Genomic DNA, 22,863 nt, shown 5'->3' with positions numbered 1-22,863 from the left:
TGCCATATTTAAGTTCATTTAATTAAATTGATTAATTTATTTTTTTGAGTCAGAGTCTTGCTCTGTTCCCCACACTGGAGGGCGGTGGCACACTCATGGCCACGGCAGCCTCGACTTGCTGGGCTCAGGCAGGCGATCCTTCCACCTCAACCTTCCAAGTAACTGGAACCACAGGCGTGCGCCACCAGGCCTGGCTAATTTTTTTGATTTATTGTCTCGAACCCCTGGGCTCAGACAATCCTCTCGCCTCCACCTCCTGAAGTGTGGGGAGTATAGCGGCCTGAGGACCTCCTGGATTTTACATTATTTGCTTTTATTTTAGATTGATTTTTAAATTTTATATTTACACCCCAGCACCTACGATATTTTATTTTTTATTGATATTGATATTTTTATTTTATATTGTTTTTACCGCAGCGCCTCTCTGGGGCCTGCTGCTCTGTGTTAGTTGAGTGAGCAGGTGTGAGGAGGTGTGGGAAGACCAGCGATGGTGGCCAAGGTCAGGCTGAGAGGGAGCTGAGACTCCCCGAGCTGCTTTTCACTTTGGTCACAGGCAGAGGAGGTTTGAGAGGATGAAAAGGGCTGCTCCTCCTCCCCCCACAGAGGGGGAGGGGCCCTCGGTTCCACCTGTAGACGCAGAGATCCCTACTGTGTGCGGGTTGGGCACGGGCTGCACACACAGAGACGAAGACCCGGCTGGTCTCCAGGAGAGGCGAGGGTCGTGGGGGTGGGGCGGGAGGAGCCCGCCGTGATCGCGCTGGAGTGGGCGAGCTGCTGATGGAGTGAGGGCGTTGCCATGGCAGCGGGTCCACGAGGCATGTAATTACATGCGCTGGAGAACCGACTGGCGGAGGACGGGCCCCCACCTGATGGGCGAAAACCATGGTGGAGGGATTCTGACAGGAACAGATTTGCATTTCAGAAAAACCACTCTGCGGTGACCCCGTGGAGCTGGGGACAGGGCCAGGGACAGAATGACGGGAGGGAGGGCGGTGGAAAATCGCAGCGGGCCAGGCAAGAAATTATGTGATTCAGAGCAAGCCCCATTTGCATTTAATTTTTCTTCACCTCCTCGTTCGGTTCAGCCCTCGGGTTGGTTTTTTTTTCTCCCTAGGATGAGTCACCATGGAAAAGCTTCACTTGAGCAATCAGCTCTGTGGATTTTAATGGCTTTTTTCTGATTACAAAATTAATAAATATTCATGTTAGATAATTTGGAAAATAGAAGAAAGCACAGGAAGAAAACAAGCATCCCCCATGCCCAGCTGTCTAGAGCGGATACGACTTCGTGTCAGTATGACCTCAACCCCCAACCCCTCACTCCACATCAGGGCCATTGCCGTAGGCTTACAGATAGCGTCATCACCCCATCTTAGAAAACACCCCCTTTACCCCTCCTCTCCAGCCATCACCCCATTTCTCTACTTCCCCATAGAGCAAAACTCCCGGGAGCACAGGCTTGACATGCCACCTGTCCCCACTCACTCCACCAGAGATGCCTGGACTTGGTCCCACAAGCTCCGAGGTCCAGCTTTGTGGTCAGCTCTCAGGGTCCTCTTCTATCAGTGTGCCTGTCGCTCTGTCCTCCCTGGCCCCGTCCCTTCCCTTGGCTTCTGGGGCCCTACCCTCTCCTGGGCCATGTGGGCGCACTGACACGAACCTTTTCCTGCTTCCAGCTCTGTCCTCGGGCCTCTCCTCCATTCCTGTCCTGGCATAAACAACCCCCATCTCCGGAGGGCCCTGTGGGCTGCCTCCAGCCAGTGCCTGCTCCTGAACCCCAGCCTCTATGTCCAGGTGCTCACTCGCTGTTCCCCTCTGGTGCCCATCGGCCTCTCACAACTTCCGGGTCCATGCCGAGCCCCCTGGTCCTCCATCTGTCCCTCGCAGCCTTCTCCATCTCGAGAAAGGACGACAGCATCCTTCCAGTCCCTTAGAAGAAGTCTTTCAGTCCAACAGCAAAGCCCATGGGTGTTGCCTGCAAAATGTATCTCAACGCACCCCGCACTCTTGATCGACACACTATCACGCCTCACCTGGACGCTTCCAGAAGCTTTCTAACCGCTTTCCTCTAGTTCAGCCTCCTTATTGTCTAGCCCCAAAACAGCAGCCAGAGGGGCCCTTTCAAGCCATTCAAGTCCCTCCATGTCACTCCTCTGCTTAAAAGTCTTCAGTGGCTTCCTGACTCAGAGGAAAAGCCAAAGCCCTTGCCTAGGTCTTAAGGCTCCCGTGATCTGCTCCCAGTGCCACCCACATGGGCCTCCCGGGTGCTGCTCGGGGCCTTTGATTAGAGTCCCATCTCTGGGACTTTGCACCTGCTGGTCCCTACACCAGAAATGCTGTCCTTGGAGTAGCCACATGGTTTATTCCCTCACTGCTTTCAAAACCTTGTCGTCACCTTCTCTTCTTATTTTCTTTATTTTGAGTTGGGGGGTCTCACTGTGTGGCCCAGGCTGGAGTGTGGTGGCACAATCATGGCTCACCACAGCGTCGATCTCCTGGGCTCGGGTGATCCTTCTGTTTCAGCCTCCCAAGTAGCTGGAACTACAGGCAAGCACCTCCTTGCCAGGCTAATTTTTGTATTTTTTGTAGAGAAAAGGTCTGTCTCACTATGTTGTCCAGGCTGGTCTCGAGCTCTTGGGCTCAAGTGATCCTCCTGCCTCAGCCTCCCAAACTGCTGTGATTACAGGCGTGAGCCAACGCACCGGCCTTGCATGGTGTTTTAACTTTGCCCCCTGGGAGATGAAGCCCCATGGTCCAGCCTTGACCTCTGACAGGGTCCATCATAACAACCTCAGATCTGATCTGTGCCTGCTCCCCATAGGCAGTGCCACCAGACTGGAGTTGCCACGGGCCATGCAGCTGCTTCTATGACTGCTGGACCTGGGAACAGGGCTGCTAAGTGCCCATGAAGCCCCCAGCCACGGCTCCCAGGAGCTGCCTCCATTTTACGTTTGTGGTCAGCCTCCTCTGTGGAGGTCCTCTCCTCTCCCTTCAGGTCTCAGCCTCCCTGTGGGGGCCCTTGGCTTCCCCCTACCCACCCCCTTTCCACCCTGGAGGTGCTGCTCTGTGTTCATTCCTCCTTCCTAACCCTTCGTAAATGAATTCACACCGAGGTGCACCTTTCCCTGTCTGGTTATGGCTATCGGGGAGGCACATGGCTTGCTTCTGACTTGGTGAGCTTCTAGTTTTTTCCCTGAGAGGCCTGACAGGGTTGTCATGAGGCTCCCCCGAGCTTGTGGCAAGAGTGCAACCTCATGAAGCGTGCCCGCCGGTGCAGCTGGTGCAGTTGTCAGGCCAGGGTAGCTGCTCCCTGAGTGGGGCCCAGCTGTGAGACTGAGCATGCCAGTTCGCAAGGGGGTGTCACATCCGCTCACAGGGCTGGGAGGGTGTTGAGAAAGTTATTTGCACTTTGGTACAGGCTTTGCCTCCCTCTTGTCTGTGGACAGCCTCCTGGGCACTGTCATCTTGAGGGTGCCCCGGGAAGAGCTGGGTCCTCTGGCCCTTTCTTCCCAATTTCTCCCCTCCGGCTCCCGCCTCACCCCCGCCACGGGCCCTCCATCAGACCCTCAGAGAGCCTTTAACTTGATTCTCAGGGCGGGCAGGCCGATGTCTTCCGGCAGCTGCTCACCACAGCTGGTGGCACCCGGCCCACAGGGACCGCACACGTTGGTCACGGTGGGCTGCTGGGATCGGGTTGATTTCCTGGAAAGAAGACAAATGCCTTTTGTGAGAGCTTCCCAGAGGCGACCGCGAGAATCCAGGGAGGTTGAGGGCCGCTCCAGCCGTATCTAACCTAGACAGCAATCCCAGCTCCGCCCAAGGGGAATGCTCAGCTGGAAAACACTGCACTGATGGCCTCGCTTGCAGTTGGTGCTCAGAAATAAGGTAGAATGAGCCCTGAACATGGATTTCCAGGCCTGGTTTGAAATCTGTGAACTAGAGTTGTGAGCCAGCTGGCTGGGCCTCAGGGGCGAGTGAGTCACTAGGCTGGTGGGCTGGGGAGCGGCGCCTCCCTTCCAACCCCTGGGTAGAAGCCCCTTTAGGGCTCTTGGTTTTGCTATTATTTACTCATTTAAAAGTTCTTACTAGAGGCGGGGCTCAGCCTGCAATCCCAGCACTTTGGGAGGCCAAGGTGAGTGAATTGCCCAAGCCCGCGGGTTTGAGACCAGTCGGGGCAACTTGGCGAGACCTTGTCTCTACAATAAATCAGAAATTAGCCAGGCGTGGTAGTGTGCGCCTGTAGTTCCAGCTACTTGGAAGGCTGAAGGATCTTGGAAGGTGGAAGGCTCGCTGGAGCCCAGCAGGTCAACGCTGGGGTGGCTGTGAGTGTGCCATGGCACTCCAGGCTGGGTGACAGAGTGAGACTCCAACTGAAAAAAAAAAAAGTACTAGCTGACTTGGTGGCTCACGCCTGCAATCCTAGCACTTTGGGAGGCGGAGACAAGAGGATTACCTGAGCCCAGGAGTTTGAGACCTCGTCTGTACAATAAATAAAAAAATTAGCCGGGTTTGTTGGCGCATGCTTGTGTTTCCGGCTACTTGGAAGGCTGTGGCGGAAGGATCGCCTGAGCTCAGCTGGTTGAGGCTGTGGTGACCATGATTGTGCCACTGCACGTTACCCTGGGCGACAGAGTGAGACTCTGACTCAGTATTAGCATAAGCACGTTGCCAAAATGTAAAAAGAGGGAAAAGAAAGTTTCCAAAATGTAAAAATAGGGAAAAAATTTTTTCAAAATTCCAACCCTTCTACCTTAACAGGTGCTGTTAGCATTTTGGTAAATATTTCTGGCATTTCCATGTCTTGTATTCCTATGCTTAGGGGTCCTTGATTTTTTTATTATTGGAAAAAGACATTCTAACGGCAAGAATGGTGCAGTAGAGTTTTTCAGCTGTTAACGCGTTGCATATCTGCGTGCAAACTCTCTCCACATACACACGTGCATGCACACACACACATCTATGTACGTATGTTGTGATTGGTGGCCTTCCGTTGTGATAGCTGGCTTCAAGAAACTCAAGGCTGGGAACTGGGGCATCTGACTCTTATCTCGCTTATACCACTCATTAGTTTTGCTGTTAGGTCCATTGCCCTCTCTGCATTGTCTCCAAAGCACGAATCATGGATTCCTGCCCTGTGCCAGGTCCTCTGATCAGATCACGCGAGAACGTGAGGCTCAGTGAGCCAAGGTTCTGGCCCAAAATAAGTCATCGGCAAGACTGATCGGGGACCCAGTGTGACAGACAAGGGACACGTGGGCTGAGGGGGACACTTTCTCAGTGCCCTCTGTGGCAGAGGGGCCCCGGCACTTCTCACACTGGTCGGTGCTGAGTCTTGGGTTGTCTGAGCCCCAACATGAACCTGGGCGAAGCACACCTACCCGCCTCCCTGTGTCCCAAGACAAAATGGGTGGTCTGAGCAGCAGGGGGTCAACGAGCCAGGCACTATCCTGCCTTCCATGTGGTCAGTGCAAAGTGCCATGTGAAGACTGAGTGCCAGCCCCACATCGGTGCCCAGGGCCGTTGCTTTGGCTCACCTGGACGAGTACTTAGGAGGCAGTTACTACGGTGAATGAGGCGTCTTTAGCACATCAGTAATGATGGATCTGGATCGGCTTTGTCCATACCCGGCTTTCCTAATGGCCTGTCCACCAGTTGTCTAGGCTACCTCCTGGGAGTAGAGTCAATGGCAGGTCAGCGGAATCCTCTCGTCCCCACCAGGGGGATGGTACACATGGTCCAGCTTGAGTCCTCACTCAGCAGGGTGTTTATAAAATGCAAAAGCAGGACAGATGCTGTAGCTCATGCCTGTAATCCCAGCACTCAGGGAGGCTGAGGCAGGAGGGCTGCTTGAGGCCAGGTGTTCAAGACCAGCCTGGGCAACATAGCAAGACTCCCCTGGCCCCATCTCTAGAAAAAGTTTTTAAAAATGAGCTGGGTGTAGTGGTGTGTGCCTGTAATGCCAGCTGCTTGGGAGGCTGAGACAGGAGGATCGCTTGAGCCCAGGAGTTCAAGGCTGCAGTGAGTTATGATTGGGCCACCGTACCCCAGCCTGGGTAACAGAGTGAGATTCCATCTCTAAAAACAGAAAGAAATAAATAAAATAAAGCACAAATGCAGTGTCGGCATAGGCTGTGAGTGGCTTTTCCAAAACACCTTCATACCCTTATAACATTATCCTATGGGGCGGCAAGGCAGATATTGCTGGTCGCATTTTCAAGCTGAGAAAACGAAGGCCACAGCAAGTTCCACACAGAGCAAATGCCTGACAGAGGCCAACGTGTGGAACCCAGCTCTCAGGACTCGCAGGCTCCCCTGGGAAGCGGCAGCATGGACCCCAGGTCGCCAGGCAGAAGAGTCACTCAGCAGCCTGGCACGCCTTCCTGTCGTGCTGGGCATGCTCATCGTGGCTCATTCCTCGGGTCACAGCTTCTTATGCAGGAAGGCTGGGCTCTGGAGAGGTGTGGCCAGCCCAGCCCTACCCTCCTGACATGGCATCCCTTCTCCCAGGTGCTGCTGGATGAGGAGAGGGAGACCATGGCCAAGTCCCGCCGGCTGGAACGCAGCACCAGTGACTTCAGCTACTCCTCATACCACACCCTGGAGGAGGTAGGGCTGCCTGGCATGCTCTGGGCGCTCTTGAGCCCTTGGGCCTCTGAGGTCTCTAGATGCAAGCAGAGGCTAGTGAAGGACTCCGAGGTGTGTGGGAGGCTGCGACAGAAGTTGGGGAGTCCTCAGCAGATGCTAGGTGATGTGCATGAGGCAGCCAGTCTGCCTCAAAGAGGTCCAGAAGTCAGGATTCAGGTAAGGGGACTGTGGTTCAGCTAAACAGCCCTAGGCAGGTACTCAGCAGAGTAATGGGTCTGCTAGGCCAGGCATCCCCAACCCTGGGCTGTAGATCAGTACTGGTCTACAGCCTGTTAAGAACCGGGCGCACAGCAGGAAGTGAGAGGTGGGCCAGCCAAGTTCCATTTTCTGTCAGATCAGTGGCGGCATTCGATTCTCATAGGAGTGTGGACCCTACTGTGAACTGCCCTGTGAAGGATCTAGGCTGCACTCCTTAGGAGAATCTAATGCCTGATGATCCGTCCCGCCCTGGGTTGTGTGGAAAAATTGTCTTCCACGAAACCGGTCCCTGATGCCAAAAAAGGTGGGGACCACTTTGTGCTAGGCAGAGCACCAAGGCAGGAACCCATTACGGGCCAGAGCAGAGCAGGGAGAGGCTGCCATCACATCCAGTCCTCTGGCTGGGGACCCAGGGGCCTCAGCTCTGCATGACCAGTCGCGGTGTTCAGTGACCCAAGCCCAGGGCGTTTAAATGACAGGAAGCCAGGCACCTTGGAGAGCTGTATTTGTGGACTAAAACAGAGTTGCCTGTGCTTGAAGAAAATTCATGATCATGGTGACAGCCAGCAGGGCAGGTGTGCCTGACGGTGACTTGCTTCTAAAGCCGAATGAGCAAGGATGGCACAGGGGTGCCCACAGGTCTCCTTTTGTGTGTGAAGGGCATGACATTCCTGCTACTGTCCACTTGGCTATTAGAATAACTTTCCCCACTTCACAAGGCTTGTAAAAGAGGACCTATCTTCTCTCAAATAATTGTTCATTCAATATATGTACTGAAAAAAACCAGGAGAATGAATGAATATAGTCTGTCGCTCTCTATTAATGCCAAAGATAAATAAAACAAGAACCCTACCTGCAAGGACTGTAAAGTCTAAAAGGAGGGCGAAGCTAAAAAGCACTACCAGGTCTGTGAGATCTGTCAAATGGATTGAAGGAGGCAAGAGAGAATTTCCAACCAGAGAGAGCTGTGTGGGCTGAGCAGGCTCAGTACATGCTGCCCTCCCAGGCAAAATCGTAGCTTTGCACAGGAGCAATGCACCTTGGAACCGAGCCTGGCCACGAGTCATGCTCTTAGCCCTGGGGGCATCTTTGATTTTTGCAGATCTTGATCTGGGTTCTCATAGACCCTTAAGAGAGGTGGAAGAGCACCAAGGAGGGTGGGAAGGGGGAAGGAGGATTTTCAGAGAGGCCCGTCTGATACACATCATTCCTTTCAGATATACAGTTGGATTGACAATTTTGTAACTGAGCATTCAGATATTGTCTCAAAAATTCAGATTGGCAGCAGCTTTGAGAACCGCTCCATTCTTGTCCTGAAGGTAAAAGCCTCTGGTGTCAACCCAGAGACTGTGCAGTGAGGGCATAAGACTGTGTGTGTGTGTGGGGGGGACAGTGGCTGGGCAGGAGTTTGGGGGAGAGGGAAGATGCGTCTACTGTTGTCCTCAGTGTTGGGACCCATCCCTGTAGGCATGAACGCTGACAGTGAGGTGACCTGGCACGTCCTTGGTCAGGAAGTAACTGGAAGGGTTGGTAGGGAGATGAGGTTCTATTGTGGCTGTGGTCTCCGGGACTTGGGGTATGAGTGTGGCAGGTCGGCATCCACACCACTGCCTCCATTGCTCTGTCCGTGAGATGGAAAGAGGGGTACAGAAAGGCCCATCTGTCAGTGACAGAGATCACCCGGCTCAGTAGCCCTGCAGACAGGCCCAAGTCTCTGGGGAAACCTTCCAGCCCTTCCCAGGGGCCACGGGAACAGAATAGGAAGGCAACTGCGGTGCCCCCTACAAACAATCCTCGGTAAGTGCTCTAAGGCAGGGGTCCCCAGTCCCTAGACCCTGAACCACTACTGGTCTGTGGCCTGTTAGGAACCGGGTCGCACAGCAGGAGGTGAGTGACTGGCAAGTGAGGGAAGCTTCCTACGATTTTACAGCCTCTCCCCATCCCTCACACGACCACTTGAGCTCCGTCTTCTGTCAGATCAGTGGCGGCATTAGAGTCTCACAGGAACGCAAACCCTGTTGTGAACTGTGCGTGCAAAGGGATCCAGGTTGCGGCTCCTTATGAGAATCTCATGCCTGACGATCCCTTCACAATCCGTGGAAAACCTCTCTTCCACAAATCTGGTCCCTGTTGCCAAAAATGTCGGGGACTGCTGCCCTGAGGAAGCATAGGCCGCGCTGGGCAACGGCATCCACTGTTGGGAAAGTCATCGCTGCTGCTCTCAGCAAGGTTCCGGGGACTCTTCTGAGTGGCCATGTGGTTTCACCTACCCTGGACTTGACTTCACCTATCCCTGCTTCCCTCTCCCTCAGGGGCTGTGGCGGTCTCTATTTAATGTCGTCTAAGGCCTTGCTACTCAAAGTGAGGTCCTTGCATGGTAGCATAACATCACCTGGGAGCTTGGTAGAAATGCCCAAACTCGGACTCCTCCCAGACCCACTGAATCGGAACCCACCCTTGAGTACGATCCCCAAGTGTCTATGTGCCTATTAAAGTTTGAGAAATGCTGGGCACGGCGGCTCATGCCTGTGATCCCAGCACTTTGGGAGGCAGAGGCAAAAGGTCTGCCAGGGCCCAGGGACACGAGGTCAGCCTGGGCACCTTGGTGAGACCTCATCTCTAGAATAAATCAAAATATTAGCTGGGCATGATGGTGTGTGCCTGTAGTTCCAGCTACTGGGAAGGCTGAGCTGGAAGGTTGAGCCCAGCAGGTCAAGGCTGCAGTAGCCATGAGTGTGTCACTGCACTCCAGCCTGGGTGACAGAGTGAGACTCCAATGCAAATGATAAAGAAAGAAAGTTTGAGAAACACCAGGCACGGTGGCTCATGCCTGTGACCCCAGCATTTTGGGAGGCCAAGGCAGGGGGATTGCTTGAGCCCAGGAGTTTGAGACCAGACTGGGCAACATAGCGAGACCTCTTCTCTACAAAAAAATTTTAAAAATTAGCCAGGTGTGGTGGTGCCTACCTGTAGTTCCAGCTACTTGGGAGGCTGAGGTGGAAGGATCACCTGAGCCCAGGAAGTCGAGGCTGTGGTGGCTGTGATTGTGCCACTGCACACTAGTGCAGGAAACAGAGTGAGACCTCAACTCAAAAAAGAAAAATAAAGCACTAAAATAAAGTCTGAGAAACACTAGTATTAAGATATTTCCAATCCTGGGGAATTCTGGGGTCTGGATGAATCCCTTTGCTTTCCAAGGGCCCCCACACACTTGGATGCATGCACACCCTCTCTGGCTAAGCATACCTGGTGCATAGAGCCGCCTGGGCATGAGGCTGCCTCTGGGGCCTCCTTCCAGGTAGCCCAGGGAAGCCGCTATCTGAGTTCAGACCTCAGTTTGAGGCCCAGTTCTTCCCTAGTTCAGCACTGGAGGGTCTCGGCGCCCAGCCATCTGGATTGACACTGGAATCCACTCCCGGGAGTGGATCACCCACGCCACAGGCATCTGGACCGCCAAGAAGGTCAGTGCCATCTGCAGCCCAGGGACTGGTGGGGGCTGAAGCTGCAGGGAGGGGGAGGGCGCTTGCTCCACCAGGCCACCTGCAGTTGAGGAGCAAGGCTCATGGTCTCTCCCCTCCTGCGCTGGCCTTCCACACACACAGTCCAAATCTGTCCTCTGCCTTCCGGTTGCTTAAAATCCAAGCTTTTGGTTCTGCACAAAGGATGAGCCACCACTCCCTGCAGCCACTAGCTGTGCAAACGTCCTGTGCTGCCCCAGGATACCCTGCGGGGTCTCCGCCCCTCGTCCTTTCTTGCAGATTGTCAGTGAATACGGCAGAGACCGTGTTCTGACAGACATCCTGAAGGCCATGGACATCTTCATAGAGCTCGTCACCAACCCCGATGGGTTTGCTTTTACCCACAGCATGGTGAGGGTTCGGGGGAGCACAGGGTCCCCTACAAGGGTCAGAGGAAAGGTTGCTGCGCCGTGGGAGTGGGCCCCCTGGGGGGCTTTTGCAGAGAGCCTCACAGGGGCTGGAGGGCTGCTCGGGTCCTGCAGCCGTGGCTTCTTGCCCTCCCACCCCCTTCCTGCCGCCCAGGAAGGCCGCTCCCAGCAGCCTGTGCTCAGGCCTCCTCCAGACCCTGAATTCAACCACTCATCATCTGACCTGCAGCCTTGGCCCGGCCCAGTCCCCGCCAGCCCATCCCCTCCTGGCGATTCCTTCCCTTGGCTTCCTCTCTGCCCCCCCAGACCTCTCCCCCAACATAGGTCAGGAGGGAATGGCCCCGGTGAGTGAGGTCACCTGACCGGGGCTTTCCCAGAACCGTTTATGGCGGAAGAACAAGTCCATCAGGCCCGGAATGTTCTGCATCGGTGTGGATCTCAACAGGAACTGGAAGTCGGGCTTCGGAGGTAGGTTGTGTGTGTGTACGGGGGACAGGGTTGGGGCTGGAAAAGGCGGTGTCGGTCTGGGCAGGGTCTCCCACAGTCAGATGATGTTGACTTGTCGCTAGGGAGGCACAGATGACATGGGCAGCTGATGTCTGTGAGTCAGGGCCAGGGCCAGGCAAGCACACACCTAGGAAGGCTGTGACATGGGGGGGGGTGTGTGTGTGGCACATGTGTGTTAAAGGCACGCATATGGGCAACCCCTTCGAGTTCCCTTCCACTGTAGGAGATTTTCTATCCTTTTAATAAATCCTGCTTTCAAAAAAAAAAAAAAAAGGTACGCATACACTAAGTTTTTAGATTGGTACCGGTCTGTGGTCTGTTAGGAACTGGAGGTGAGCATGGGTGTGCAGATTTCTGTCTTCTGTCAAATCAGAGGCGGCATTAGATTCTTGCAGGCGCGTGAACCCTAATTGTGAACTGGACATGCCAGGGATCTAGGTTGTGCACTCCTTATGAGAACGTAATGTCTGATGGTCCCCCACCACTCCCAGTCCACGGGAAAATTGTCTTCTACGAAATCAGTCCTTGATGCCAAAAGGGTCAGGGACTGCTACTTTAGGGGAAACATTTAGGGGTACCCCCAACTCCTGAGATGAGGACCAACTCCGTGGGTCAGATCTTAAACATGGCGGAGAAAAGCTTAAGGGGGTCCAGAGAAATCTTGTTGTTCCCAGAGTGTGTGTACCCCTGAATGCCTCTGAACTCATTTTCTGAGAGCTGTGACCTGACTTTTGCGCCTTGGGGAAGCCAGGGCAATAGTTCACATATATGGTAGAATGAGTCCATTCTTTATCATCAAGGCTAACTTGAGCGTGGCTTTTATTTTTGACCTGTGACTTTGTAACCCTGGGCCGATTGACTGGTACCCACCTGCAGGGCTGTATGAAAGGGGACCCAAAAAACCTCAGAATTTATTTATTAAAAATTGTGTATTTCTTCTTTCATGTTTAAAGTCAGTCACTTTCAAAGTCCTCTCCGCTGGATCTGATACACCTATTGAGATGCTTTTTCCACTGCTCAAAGCAGTTTTTGAACTCATCAATCTTGATGCCTTTTAGTGCTTCTGCTGTTTTTTGTTTCTCCTCTTCCACATAGGCAAAGCATTTCCCTTGGAGGACTTCTTTAGTCTGGGAAACAAAACAGAGTCACTTGGGGAGAGATTGGGTGAATAAGGAAAGTGGTGGGACATGGGATCATGCTAGTTTTGGTCAAAAACTGCTGAACATTCAGTGTGGTGTGTGGGCAGGTGTGCTTGAAAATCACCCATTATGAAATGGGCAAACGCATTGCATCTCCCCCCCAAATTAAAGTCAGATGCAGCCTCTCCCAACACTAGCTTATATGCTAGCATATACACTGATGCCGATGGGATCCTAGATGTCTGTGGATCTAGCAGGGGAAGCAGGAACTACAAGAGACCCATCCTCCAGCTTTTTGGGGGTCCCCCTTTGTATGATCCCACTGAGGAAGGAGACTTTCTCCTGAGTTCCTTGGTGTTCTTCCCTGATTATCTCCCTTACCATGCTAGGGCACGGGGACTAGATGGGGGTGATGCTTCCAGAGAGCTGAGATTGGTACAGGGATCCCAGGAAGGCAGCAGTTTGATAGGTGGGGCTCTGAGGCCAGCCTCAGTGGGGCACAGAGTCTCCAAAACAGACACAGCCCTTGGTCCCCAGATGTGGCATCCGCGCTCCACGGGGCATCAGGGTTCGACTCCACAGAAGACTGTGCCTTTGATGTAGACAGACAGACTTATAGGCTAGTGTCTGAGCCAGTGAGAGAGAACATTCTAGATCTAGATGCCTGTCGCCTTGAAAATCTGGCTTCCGTGTGTCTGTTCTCATTGGAGCATTGACAGTGAGGCCACCCGCCCACTGTGGGGACTGCCTGAGGGTCTGGACTCTGTGTGTAGCTGCTTGTGTGAGAGAACAAGACCGTGAAAATGAGGCGCTTCCATCTCCACATGACCAGACGCTTGCCTCAGGTGGGGGCATCCAGGTGGGCCCCTCGGAACTGACCAGAACGAGTGCCCATGACCCCAAGATAGACTAGCTAGTAAGTCACCTCTTAAAGAAAACAACGTCCGTAGCTTTTACTACTGGAAAAAGCTCCATATATACACAATGTACAAAACAGTTATGGAAAGAAAAAAAGCCCCGAGGGGCAGAGAGCTCCCATAATCCCACTACTCAGAGATCGCCACTTTTAGTAATTTACAAGACCCTTCCAGAGATTTTCCCTCGCGAAAAATAAATAGCGAATGAATCCATTAGCAGGCACTTGTGAGACTGTGGGCTCAGAGGACCTTGACTGAGAACGTCAGAGATATCAGAGACGCAGGCGCCAATTCTCATCTGGCCCAGGGAGACTAGTTTATTCTGCTTAGCTCAAACCAGAACTGGTGACTGGAGTGCTTCTCCACATTGGGCAGTGACGCTTGGCTACTGGCAGGGGAGCCGCTGTTTGCGCGTGAGTGGCGGGGCAGAGAGAGCTTTCGGCCACCCCCGCCCCACGCTCTGTTGCTGCTTGCTGTTCATTAAGTGCAGCAGGTGCAAAAACTCCTGCAGACACAACAAGCAGACCCCGTCCTGGTGGCTGCGCCCCCTCCAGCCTGGGCAGCTACCTTCCCCCCGCCCCTCGCAGGCACATCCGCTTCTCATCAGGGCCCCACCCCGGGTGAGAACCAAGATGCTTCTTCTATCTAGAAATTTTTTTGAGTTGGGGTTTCACTCTGTCGCTCAGGCTAGAGTGCAGTGGCATGCTCATGACCACCGCAGTCTTAACCTTCTGGGCTCAGGTGATCCTTCCACCTCAGCCTCCTGAGTAGCTGGGACTACAGGTGCACACCACTGTTCCTGGCTAATTTACTTATTTGTTTATTGTAGAGACGAGGTCTTGCCAAGTTGCCCAGGCTGGTCTCAAACCCCTGGGCTCAGGTAATTCTCTGGCCTCTGCCTCCCAAAGTGCTGGGCTGACAGGCTTGAGCCACGGCACCCAGACTTGATTTTTTTTTTTTCCTTGTCTCCAGTCACACATACTAGGTGTGGAGAAGTCACTTTTGCCCTTAACAGCCTCCCACCAGAAGCGACACCCCTCTCTGGCACACAGTTCCGTTGGTTGGAAGCAGCCATGTGACTTCACCCCAACTGCAGGGGAGGCTAGGAACCCTAGGGAAACATGCGGGCATTTTGTGAGCTCGGTGTCTCTGCCGCTCCCGGGGATCTCGACCCTTTGGGTGGCTTGACTTTACTTCCAGGAAACGGGTCTAACAGTAACCCCTGCTCAGAGACGTATCATGGGCCGTCCCCTCAGTCGGAGCCCGAGGTGGCGGCCATAGTGGACTTCATCACAGCCCACGGAAACTTCAAGGTGCTCATCTCCATCCACAGCTACTCCCAGATGCTCATGTACCCCTATGGCCAGTCAGTGGAGCCGGTTTCGAACCAGAAGGAATTGGTGAGAGTGGGGGACCCTCTCCAGGAAGCCCAGATCTGCTGTGCTCCCACAGGGTTCAGGTTCCCACTCCCCAAGCTAGGTTCTGGACCAAAGACCCCTTGGCTGAGGGGGTGAGGGGAGGGCACTTGTTTTCCTGTGTGATTGAGTCCAAAGCTGGAGGTGCAAAACACAACACACGGAAGTATGTGTTGGAAACGTAGTTAAAAAACAGAAAAAAGCAGCTGGATGTGGTGCCTCACACCTGTCATCCCAGCACTTTGGGAGGCCAAGGCAGGAGGATTGCTTGAGTCTAGGAGTTCGAGACTAGCCTAGACAACACAGGAAGAGCTCATCTCTACAATGAATAAAAGAGTTAGCCAGGTGTGGTGGCTAACTTGAGAGGCTGACATGGGAGGATCGCTTGTGTCCAGGAGGATGAGGCTATAGTGAGCCATAATCGTGCTATCACTGCACTCCAGCTCACTCCAGAGTGAGACCCCTGACTCAAAAAACTCAAAAAACAAACCACCAAAGCCAGAGCCACTGTGCTCCCCCTCACGAGGGCCTCCAGGACTTGAGTCCCTGCTTCTCAGCAGTGGGGGAGGAGCTGCGGGTGCGCGTAGGGAGCCCCGCGGAGCCCGGCCCTCACCTGTGTGGGTGGTCCTGCAGTTCAGGCTCGCCAAGGCCGCGGTGAAGGCCCTGCGTGCGGTCCACGGGATGGAGTACGTGTTCGGCAGCATCAGCACCACGCTCTGTGAGTGAGCCTCCCGGCCCGGCCTCAGACACCTGCCCTCCTGGGGTCGGCTGCAGGGCCGCGCCCCGCCTTGAGCGGGCCGGCCAAAGCTGCCACCCGCATGTGGATGGAACGGGGTGCCCAGGCAGCCGCTTGCTGACAGCACACACAGTCCCTGATGCCTGGCTGGCTCAGGGTTCCTCGGGGGACGGTCCTGAGTCTGGAGGCGACGGAGCACTCCTTGGCAGGGTGGCGGACAGGCTGGGTCATGGCGGCTGCCTGTTGAGGGCTGGGCTTGTGTGGTCGGGCGGTGGACGTTTGGCTTCACTCGGGCTGCCCCTCTCCCTGTGGCCACGTCCTTCTTTTCCCTCGGGGGACACTCTTGGCCCTCGGGTTTGCAGACACGGCCAGCGGGATCACCGTGGACTGGGCCTACGACAGCGGCATCAAGTACGCCTTTAGCTTCGAGCTCCGGGACACCGGGCAGTATGGCTTCCTGCTGCCTGCCTCCCAGATCATCCCCACGGCCCAGGAGACGTGGATGGCCATCTGGACCATCATGCGGCATGCCCTGACTCACCCCTACTAGCAGTGGGACCGAGGGCAGGGCAGGAGGGCCCATCCTCTCCCCAAGGCCCGGGGCTCCCCCTGGCACCCCAGTGGTGCATCCCCACCCTTGCCCGGAGCCCTCAGCAAATGAACACGTGTTTGAACAGGCTGTGCTGCCTCTCTGGTCAGCTCCTGGCCTTCAGGCCCAGTGCTGAGGCGGGGTGGGGGGCTGCCCCCACCCCCAGGGGCAGCTTGAGGTGCTGGGAACCTCTTCACTCCCCATGCCACCTTCAGGAGGACAAGGGGTGGCAAGCTTGCTCCCTCCTGCAGTGTCTCAGGGGCCAGGACTGACTTCAGCAGCTACCAAGAGACATGTTCCAGCGTATTTACTTTTTTTTTCTTTTGAGTCGGAGTCTTACTCTGTCGCCTAGGCTAGAATTCAGTGGCTCGATCATGGCCCAGCCTCGACCTGCTGAGCTCAGGTGATCCTTTCACCCTAGCCTCCCGAGTAGCTGGAACTATAGGAGTGCACCACCATGCCTGGCTGACTTTTTTACTTTATTGTAGAGACGAGGGCTCGCCATGTTGCCCAGGCTGGTCTCGAACCCCTGGACTCAGGCAATCCTCTCGCCTCCGCTTCCCACAGTGCTGGGGTGACAGGTGTGCACCACTGCACCCCACCATATTTACATTTAAAGATGCGCCTAGAGGGGACAATGTTTACTCTGAAGGAGAGGGTCTCCCCGGTGGTGTTTCTGGCACCTCAAGGGAGAGATGGGTCCAGGCAGACGAGCCGCCTCCCCACCTGCTTCGAGTTCCACGCGGGGAGGAGGCAGGGGCACAGGCGGTGACGGGTGTCCACGCGGAAGACCCACTCACCCCACGATGGGTCGTGAGCGGTGCCAGTGTGTGACCTGCTTCTCCGAGGTGTCCTCAAAGCCTCCTTGGTCCTGGGAGCGCAGGACACGGCCCATCAGAGCCAGCACCGCAGAGCACCACACTTCCCAGGCAGAATGACGCCTCCGCCGCCTCCCCCCGCTCCTCCTCCTCTTTCTCTTCCTCCTCTTCTCTTCCTTCCCCTCCTCCTCCCCCCTCTTCCTTCTCCCCCCCACTTCTCCTCCTCTTCCTCCTCCTCCTCCTCCTGCTCCTCCCTCTTGTTCACTGAGCAGTTACTCAGAGCCGCATGCTAAGTAAGCCTGTTGCCTGAGAGAATTAAAGGGGTCCTATTTTGAGGTGCTCATGGAGTATGGTCCGCCACCCTCAGGCTCCTGTCTCTTGCCTTCCCCCACCACTGGGGAGCCGGGTGAGTGGATCTGTCTGCCCTTGGGGAGGCAAGAAACAAGAAATTGACTGAAGATCCAGTGGGTCGGCGTATGTCTGAGGCAGAAACCCAGTCTTGAGAGTAAGACTTGGATTTGCAAGAGCCAGGCTCTGTGTGTGTGTGTGTGTGTGTGTGTGTGTGTGTGTGTGTGTGTGTGTGTGTAAGAAAAGGATTGTGGGAGGTAGGATGAAGACAGCCGGTGAGAAGCAGCTAGAGTGTGTTTCTCCCATGGAGCGAAACCAAATGGAGGGGCTTCCTCAGTACTCAGAGTGGAGGGAGACCGGCGGCAACCCCACAACGCACCAGAGATGCAGCAAGACCCACTGGATGCAAAGAAGAGAGGAAGCCACCAGCCTGGGTTGGAGCCGGACAGACTCTCAGCTCTGGACACAGCAGGGGAGCAAGTGAGGAAAATCTGGATGCTCTGGGCTCCTGACACAGGCTTCGAAAGCCCCCTGGGCCTCATGGGACTCCAGTCCCTCATGGAAAACTGCTTTTCCCACAGCACCCGGCTGCTTCTCCTGTATTTTGACTTCTTGTTGCAAGATGGCTGCTCCCCCGCCCTAAGATCGAGGGGCTAAAAAGTGACCCGGCTCAGTCAGTTCAGGGACTTAAACCTACCCGGTATGGGCTGGAACTGTGTCACGTGGCCGCGCCCAGCTGCAAAGGAGGCTGGAGATTGCTCTTAAAGCTGGGCACATGGCTGCCCCAAATAAGACTGGAGTTCCTTCTGTTGGGAAGGAGGAAGGGAAGAAGGGGGTATTGACAAGGCAGCCAGCTTCTCTGAGGGGCAGGGAGGATCCAAAGGACCCTCAGAACCAGTTTCTTGCTCTAGTTCAAGTGAGTGACTTAATCGCAAAGCCAGAGAACTTTCCAGATCTTCTAGTCCAAGCCCCTCATTTTGCAATTGAAAAGACAGGGGGCCTCAGGATCTTGCACGAGGCCCCCTGTGGACCTAACAGCTGGGCCAAGGCCAGGGGTCGGCCCTTGGCCCGCCCACTGCTGCCTCCCCCAAGAATCGAGGGGGACCCCCCTCCCGCTGGGTCCCTTAAGCAAGCCCGGGGAAACAACAGCTGGGGTTTAATTCATCCAATAAAACCTCAAGATGTTGATGTGTGAGTTCTAGAGATATTGCAGAAGAAGCTTCTCCTTTTCATAAAACCTGAAACTCCCCCCCCATTTTTAAAAGTCTATAATGCTAAACATAAGCTCAGTTTTTCTACATTCTGCTGGGTGTTTTTTTTTCTTTTTTCCAACAAACTGCTCTTTTTAGGTATGTTTTTTCATCCTTTTCATCAGTAAAATTTATGAGCATTTATTTAAAAGAAAAAAATTGGAAAAACTGGAGAGAGAAAGAGCGATTATACATATGGAAAGCTATAAAGAACCGCAGTGAATGTGCTGTGGTTATGGCTTTCTTAGAAAAACAAACCAGACAGGCGGGTTGGAATGTGAGAGTCCTGTGTGAGGCCAGGCTGGCCTCGGGGCTGCGGGTGATGGCTGATGGCTGATGGTCGGGGGTCCCGCGAGGGGGTCCCGTGAGGGGCCGGGTTCCCATCCTCCTCCGTCTCTCTCTGGCCTCTCCAACAAGAGGCAGGGCCGGAGAGAAAATAACTTGACTGAAAACATTTACCTTAAAAATGCTCCTTTAGGAAAACAGAAAGGCCCCCGGCAGGCAGCACAGGCTGGGAGGGAATCCAGCGGACACCGTCCCACCGGGGCTTCCCAAACTGGTCGGAGCTGGACCCAGGCTAAGCTGTTAGGGTCTGGCTCTGCTGGAGGCTGCTGCGGGCCCCAGGGCAGGAGGCCGGCAGGGGCCAGTTGGTTGGGATGGATTTATGGATCATGCGATCATTTCTTTTCTTTTTCTTTCCTGCAAGAAAGAAAAAGAAAAGAAATGATCGCATGATCCATAAATCCATCCCACCACGATCATGGCCACCACAGCCTCAGCCAGCTAGGCTCAGGCAATCCTTCCACCTCAGCCTCCCAAGTAGCTGGGACTACAGGCGCGTGCCATCACACTTGGATAATGTTTTGATTTATTGTAGAGGTCTTGCCAAGTCGCCCAGGCTGGTCTCGAACCTCTGGACTCAGGCAATCCTCCTGCCTCCGCCTCCCAAAGTGCTGAGATTGCAGGTGTGAGCCACCAGGCCTGGCTTCTTTATTTTTTAAAGAGAGGAAGCCTCGCTATGTTGCCCAGGCTGGTCTAGAACTCCTGGGTCCAAGCAATCCTCCCACCTCAGGCTCCAAATTGTTGGGATTACAGATTTGAGCCACCACGGGAACACTGTCCCAAATACTCAGGGTCGGGGAACCTGGAAGGCCAAACGGGCTGCCTGGATTTGTCCTTCAGGGACCCCCCACCATCCAGAAGAATATTACTTGTTGTCATCACCTTGTGGATGTTTGAGAGCCAGGCCTGGCCCCTGCTGCTCCCAGACGGTCCTGGACACATGTGGGGATATAGGCTGGGGTGGGCTCTGCAGAAAGTTCCCAGGCAACAAGTCCGTCTCCTGGGCTGCGGCCATGGTGTCTACTAACACCCTGCTCAATGTGGGCCCCTTGACACAGCGGCCACACGACCAGCCTCCTCCTGCCCTGTCCCTGTCCCCCAGCGTGGCCTGTCTGAGTAGGACAGGCCCACCCCATGTCTCGAGCTCAGGGGGCAAATAATGTTTTGTTTTTTTTTTTTGAGTCAGAGTCTCCCTCTGTCACCCAGACTCGAGTATAATGGCATGCTCATGGCCACCACAGCCTCGACCTGCTGGGCTCAGGTGATCCTCCTGCCTCAGCCTTCAGAGTAGCTAGAATGACAGATGTGAGCCACCATGCCTGGTTAATTTCTTGATTTATTGTAGAGATGAGGCCTCATGATGTTGTCCAGGCTGGTTTCGAACCCCTAGGCTCAGGCAATTATCTTGCCTTCACCTCCCAAAGTGCTGGGATGACAGGCGTGAGCACCACGCCCAGCCTGATAATGTTCTTGCCGTTGAAGGACTGTTGGCCTTCCGAGATTCTTCTCCCCGAGTGTTCAGGATACTCCTTGGGCAGGGCCTCCATTCTGTTTGGCTTGTGTCCGTTGGCCTCATGTCCTGGGGTCTGCCCTGGCCTCCTGCCCGCTCCTAGCTAGTTCTGTCAGGCCCTGCGGCCTCTCCCACCTCCTGCCCCGCAACCCACCCCTCTCAAGTCCCCAAAACTTAGCTAAGCTCATGGGGTCCCCATTCACAGATTCTCCCTGGGATATAGAAGAAAAATGCAGTGCAGAAAACACAGCCCTCAAGCTGGACCCTGGGTGTCTCGGGTGGGAGTGGTGGTTCGCGTCCGTCATGGAGTGACCCCAGCAGGCCTTTACTCCCCTGGATCCTCACCTGCTACCTCATTGCGTGGGCAGCTCGCCTCTTCCCCGCCCCCCCCACCCCCCCATCCCCCGCAGTGCTCCTGACTCCTCTGAGGCTCGGCTTGGCTTTAGGAGATGGGGCATCCTTGCCTGGTCCCTCCCAGCTGCCGGTCTCCATGCTGAGACCCAGGCTCTGGCCCCACATTTCCTGAGGACCCCGGACACAGGAAGGCTTCTTTCTTCAGGAGCGTCTTGCTCCAGAGTCTGCTTCTGGAGACAGACGCCGCCAGACACTTGGTTTGTGCTTAATTTTATTTAGACACAGGGGACACGTGTGCATTATCTGTTCATGGATATACTGCGTACTGGTGGGGCTCGGGGTTCTGTCACCCAAATATTGAATACTGCATCCAGCAGGGAAGCTTCCAGCCCTCGCTCCCCCTCTCCTGGAGTCCCCAGTGTCTACTGTTTCCATCTTTATGAGGTCCGGCAGTTAAGTTCTCAAACTCATCCTAGCAAAGGTCCTCCATACTTCACTGCTGAATATCATGATGGTCACCTTTGAAGTCCTCCCCTTGGGAAGCCATGCACGGACGCCAGTGCCTAGGCCACCCATCAGAGCAAATAAAAAAGACACATATATTCTTGCACAGAAGTAACCCAGAGGTGGAGCAGCAGATGTGATGGTATCCAGAGAAAAGTGCCTCCTGTTTGAGAGTGGGGAAACCTTTTCTAGATGCTTCCCTCTGCTCCCCCTCACATTGCCTTGGAATTACTGGCTCACAAGCCCAGCCCTAAACCAGCCACTTGCAAAAGGGAATGGGACTTCCTCCAGCGTCTTAGCCCAGGGGTGTCCAACCTCTTGGCATCCCTGGGCCCCATCGAGTAGAACTGTCTTGGGCCACACATAGATTATGTAGTATAGCTAGTGTATATACATAACAAGGCTTCTTTTGTTTTTTAATATTTTTGTTATAAGGTTTAGACAAATGAGAACAATATAAACTGGTGGGAAATCTGACCTTGTTTTTGTAAGACTAATCTATTCACGTCTGGCTCCACGGATGTGGTCGTGCTCCTGAGTGAGTTCTTGAGGTGCTCGTCAGAAACGTCTGTTCGAATTTTGATCTTCATGTGCTTCTTCATGGAAAACAGCTGCTCATGAATGTACGTGCTGCTGCCAGAAAGCAGTGTTGTGCCAGGCGCCTGTCATCCCAGCACTTTGGGAGGTGGAGGCGAGAGGATTGCCTGAGCTCACAGGTTAGAGAGGCTGGGCAACATGGCGAGACCTCACCTCTACAATAAATCAAAAAAATGAGCCGGGCATGGTGGTGCGTGCCTGTAGTTCTAGCTACTCGGAAGGCTGAGGTGGGAGGGTTGCCTGAGCCTGCCAGGTCAAGGTTGCAGTGGTTGTGAGCATGCCACTGCACTCCAGGCTGGGTGACAGAGGGAGACTCCGGCTTAAAAAAAAAAAGCCAACCAAAAACCCCCCCCCAAAAGAGGTGTCATGAATAGGCGTGAGTGTGAACTTCAAAAATGAAACTACGCAGGGGGTCACGAAGAAAATAAAATAATACACAAAAAACACATGATGTTAAAAGATTTTGCGAGGCTGCCTTATTAGCCATCCCGGGCTGCGTGCGGCTTGCGGGCCGCGGGTCCTGCCTGTCTTAGACCAAGCAGAGTTTATCCCCAAGCTGGGGACGGGGCGACTTCCCAGAGGTGGATGCTGACGAGTGACACAGGATCCAGGCTTGTTTCAGTCGGAAAGAAATGGGCACAGATGCTGTGGACAGGTCGGCCGACTGCCGCATGCCTCCCCCGTCTGTGTCCCGGCACTTGCTGGGTGACTCCCTCTCACATCTGGCTCCCAGCCTGGTGGCTTCCTTCTTGTGATGGCAGGGCTCAGAGTGCCCCTTGGCCTCTGCCTCTGCCCTTTCCTGGGGCCAATGTGAAGCCATCCCGTGGAGTAGGGAGGCAGGGCTGCAGCTCTCTGCCCCAGGTTACATTCCAGCAAGCCAGTCTTTACCAAGGGGCACTTCTGGGCATCCGTAGGTGCTTGGAAGGTTCCGGGAAGTCAGGTCCAGCCTGCACTTGCGACCCAAGTTCCTCTGCTGTGATGTCAGCTTCCTGTTGGGGCTGGACCCGAGGTGCTTGCAGCACTGAAGTCTCCCTTCCCAGCTTCGCAAAAAGATATGTGAGGGGGGACTCAAAACAACAGAATTTATTTATAAAAAATTGTGTATTTG

At 54.4% G+C, this 22,863-nt stretch overlaps 1 protein-coding gene across 2 annotated transcripts in view; it reads left to right on the top strand.

The window, feature by feature from the left end:
* The window catches only part of CPA5 (carboxypeptidase A5), a 22,358-nt gene extending 6,237 nt beyond the window's left edge, over positions 1-16,121 (top strand). The window contains exons 5-12 of one of the 2 annotated variants that reach the window (XM_008056661.1): positions 6,508-6,606; positions 8,061-8,162; positions 10,203-10,304; positions 10,602-10,712; positions 11,107-11,197; positions 14,493-14,692; positions 15,341-15,425; positions 15,806-15,993. In XM_008056661.1, coding sequence (XP_008054852.1) covers positions 6,508-6,606; positions 8,061-8,162; positions 10,203-10,304; positions 10,602-10,712; positions 11,107-11,197; positions 14,493-14,692; positions 15,341-15,425; positions 15,806-15,993 — 978 coding nt within the window. Of the gene's footprint in view, positions 1-6,507; positions 6,607-8,060; positions 8,163-10,202; positions 10,305-10,601; positions 10,713-11,106; positions 11,198-14,492; positions 14,693-15,340; positions 15,426-15,805 lie in introns of both variants that reach the window. The other variant, XM_021711644.1, reaches the window with a different exon arrangement.
* Positions 16,122-22,863: the final 6,742 nt, after the last annotated feature.

The sequence above is a fragment of the Carlito syrichta genome, unplaced genomic scaffold (genome assembly GCF_000164805.1).
Source record: "Carlito syrichta isolate Samal-C Ts95f unplaced genomic scaffold, Tarsius_syrichta-2.0.1 Scaffold85031, whole genome shotgun sequence".
Classification (NCBI taxonomy): Eukaryota; Metazoa; Chordata; class Mammalia; order Primates; family Tarsiidae; genus Carlito; species Carlito syrichta.
Note: the sequence above shows the minus strand (reverse complement) of the source record. Positions and strands in the feature narration are given on the sequence as shown.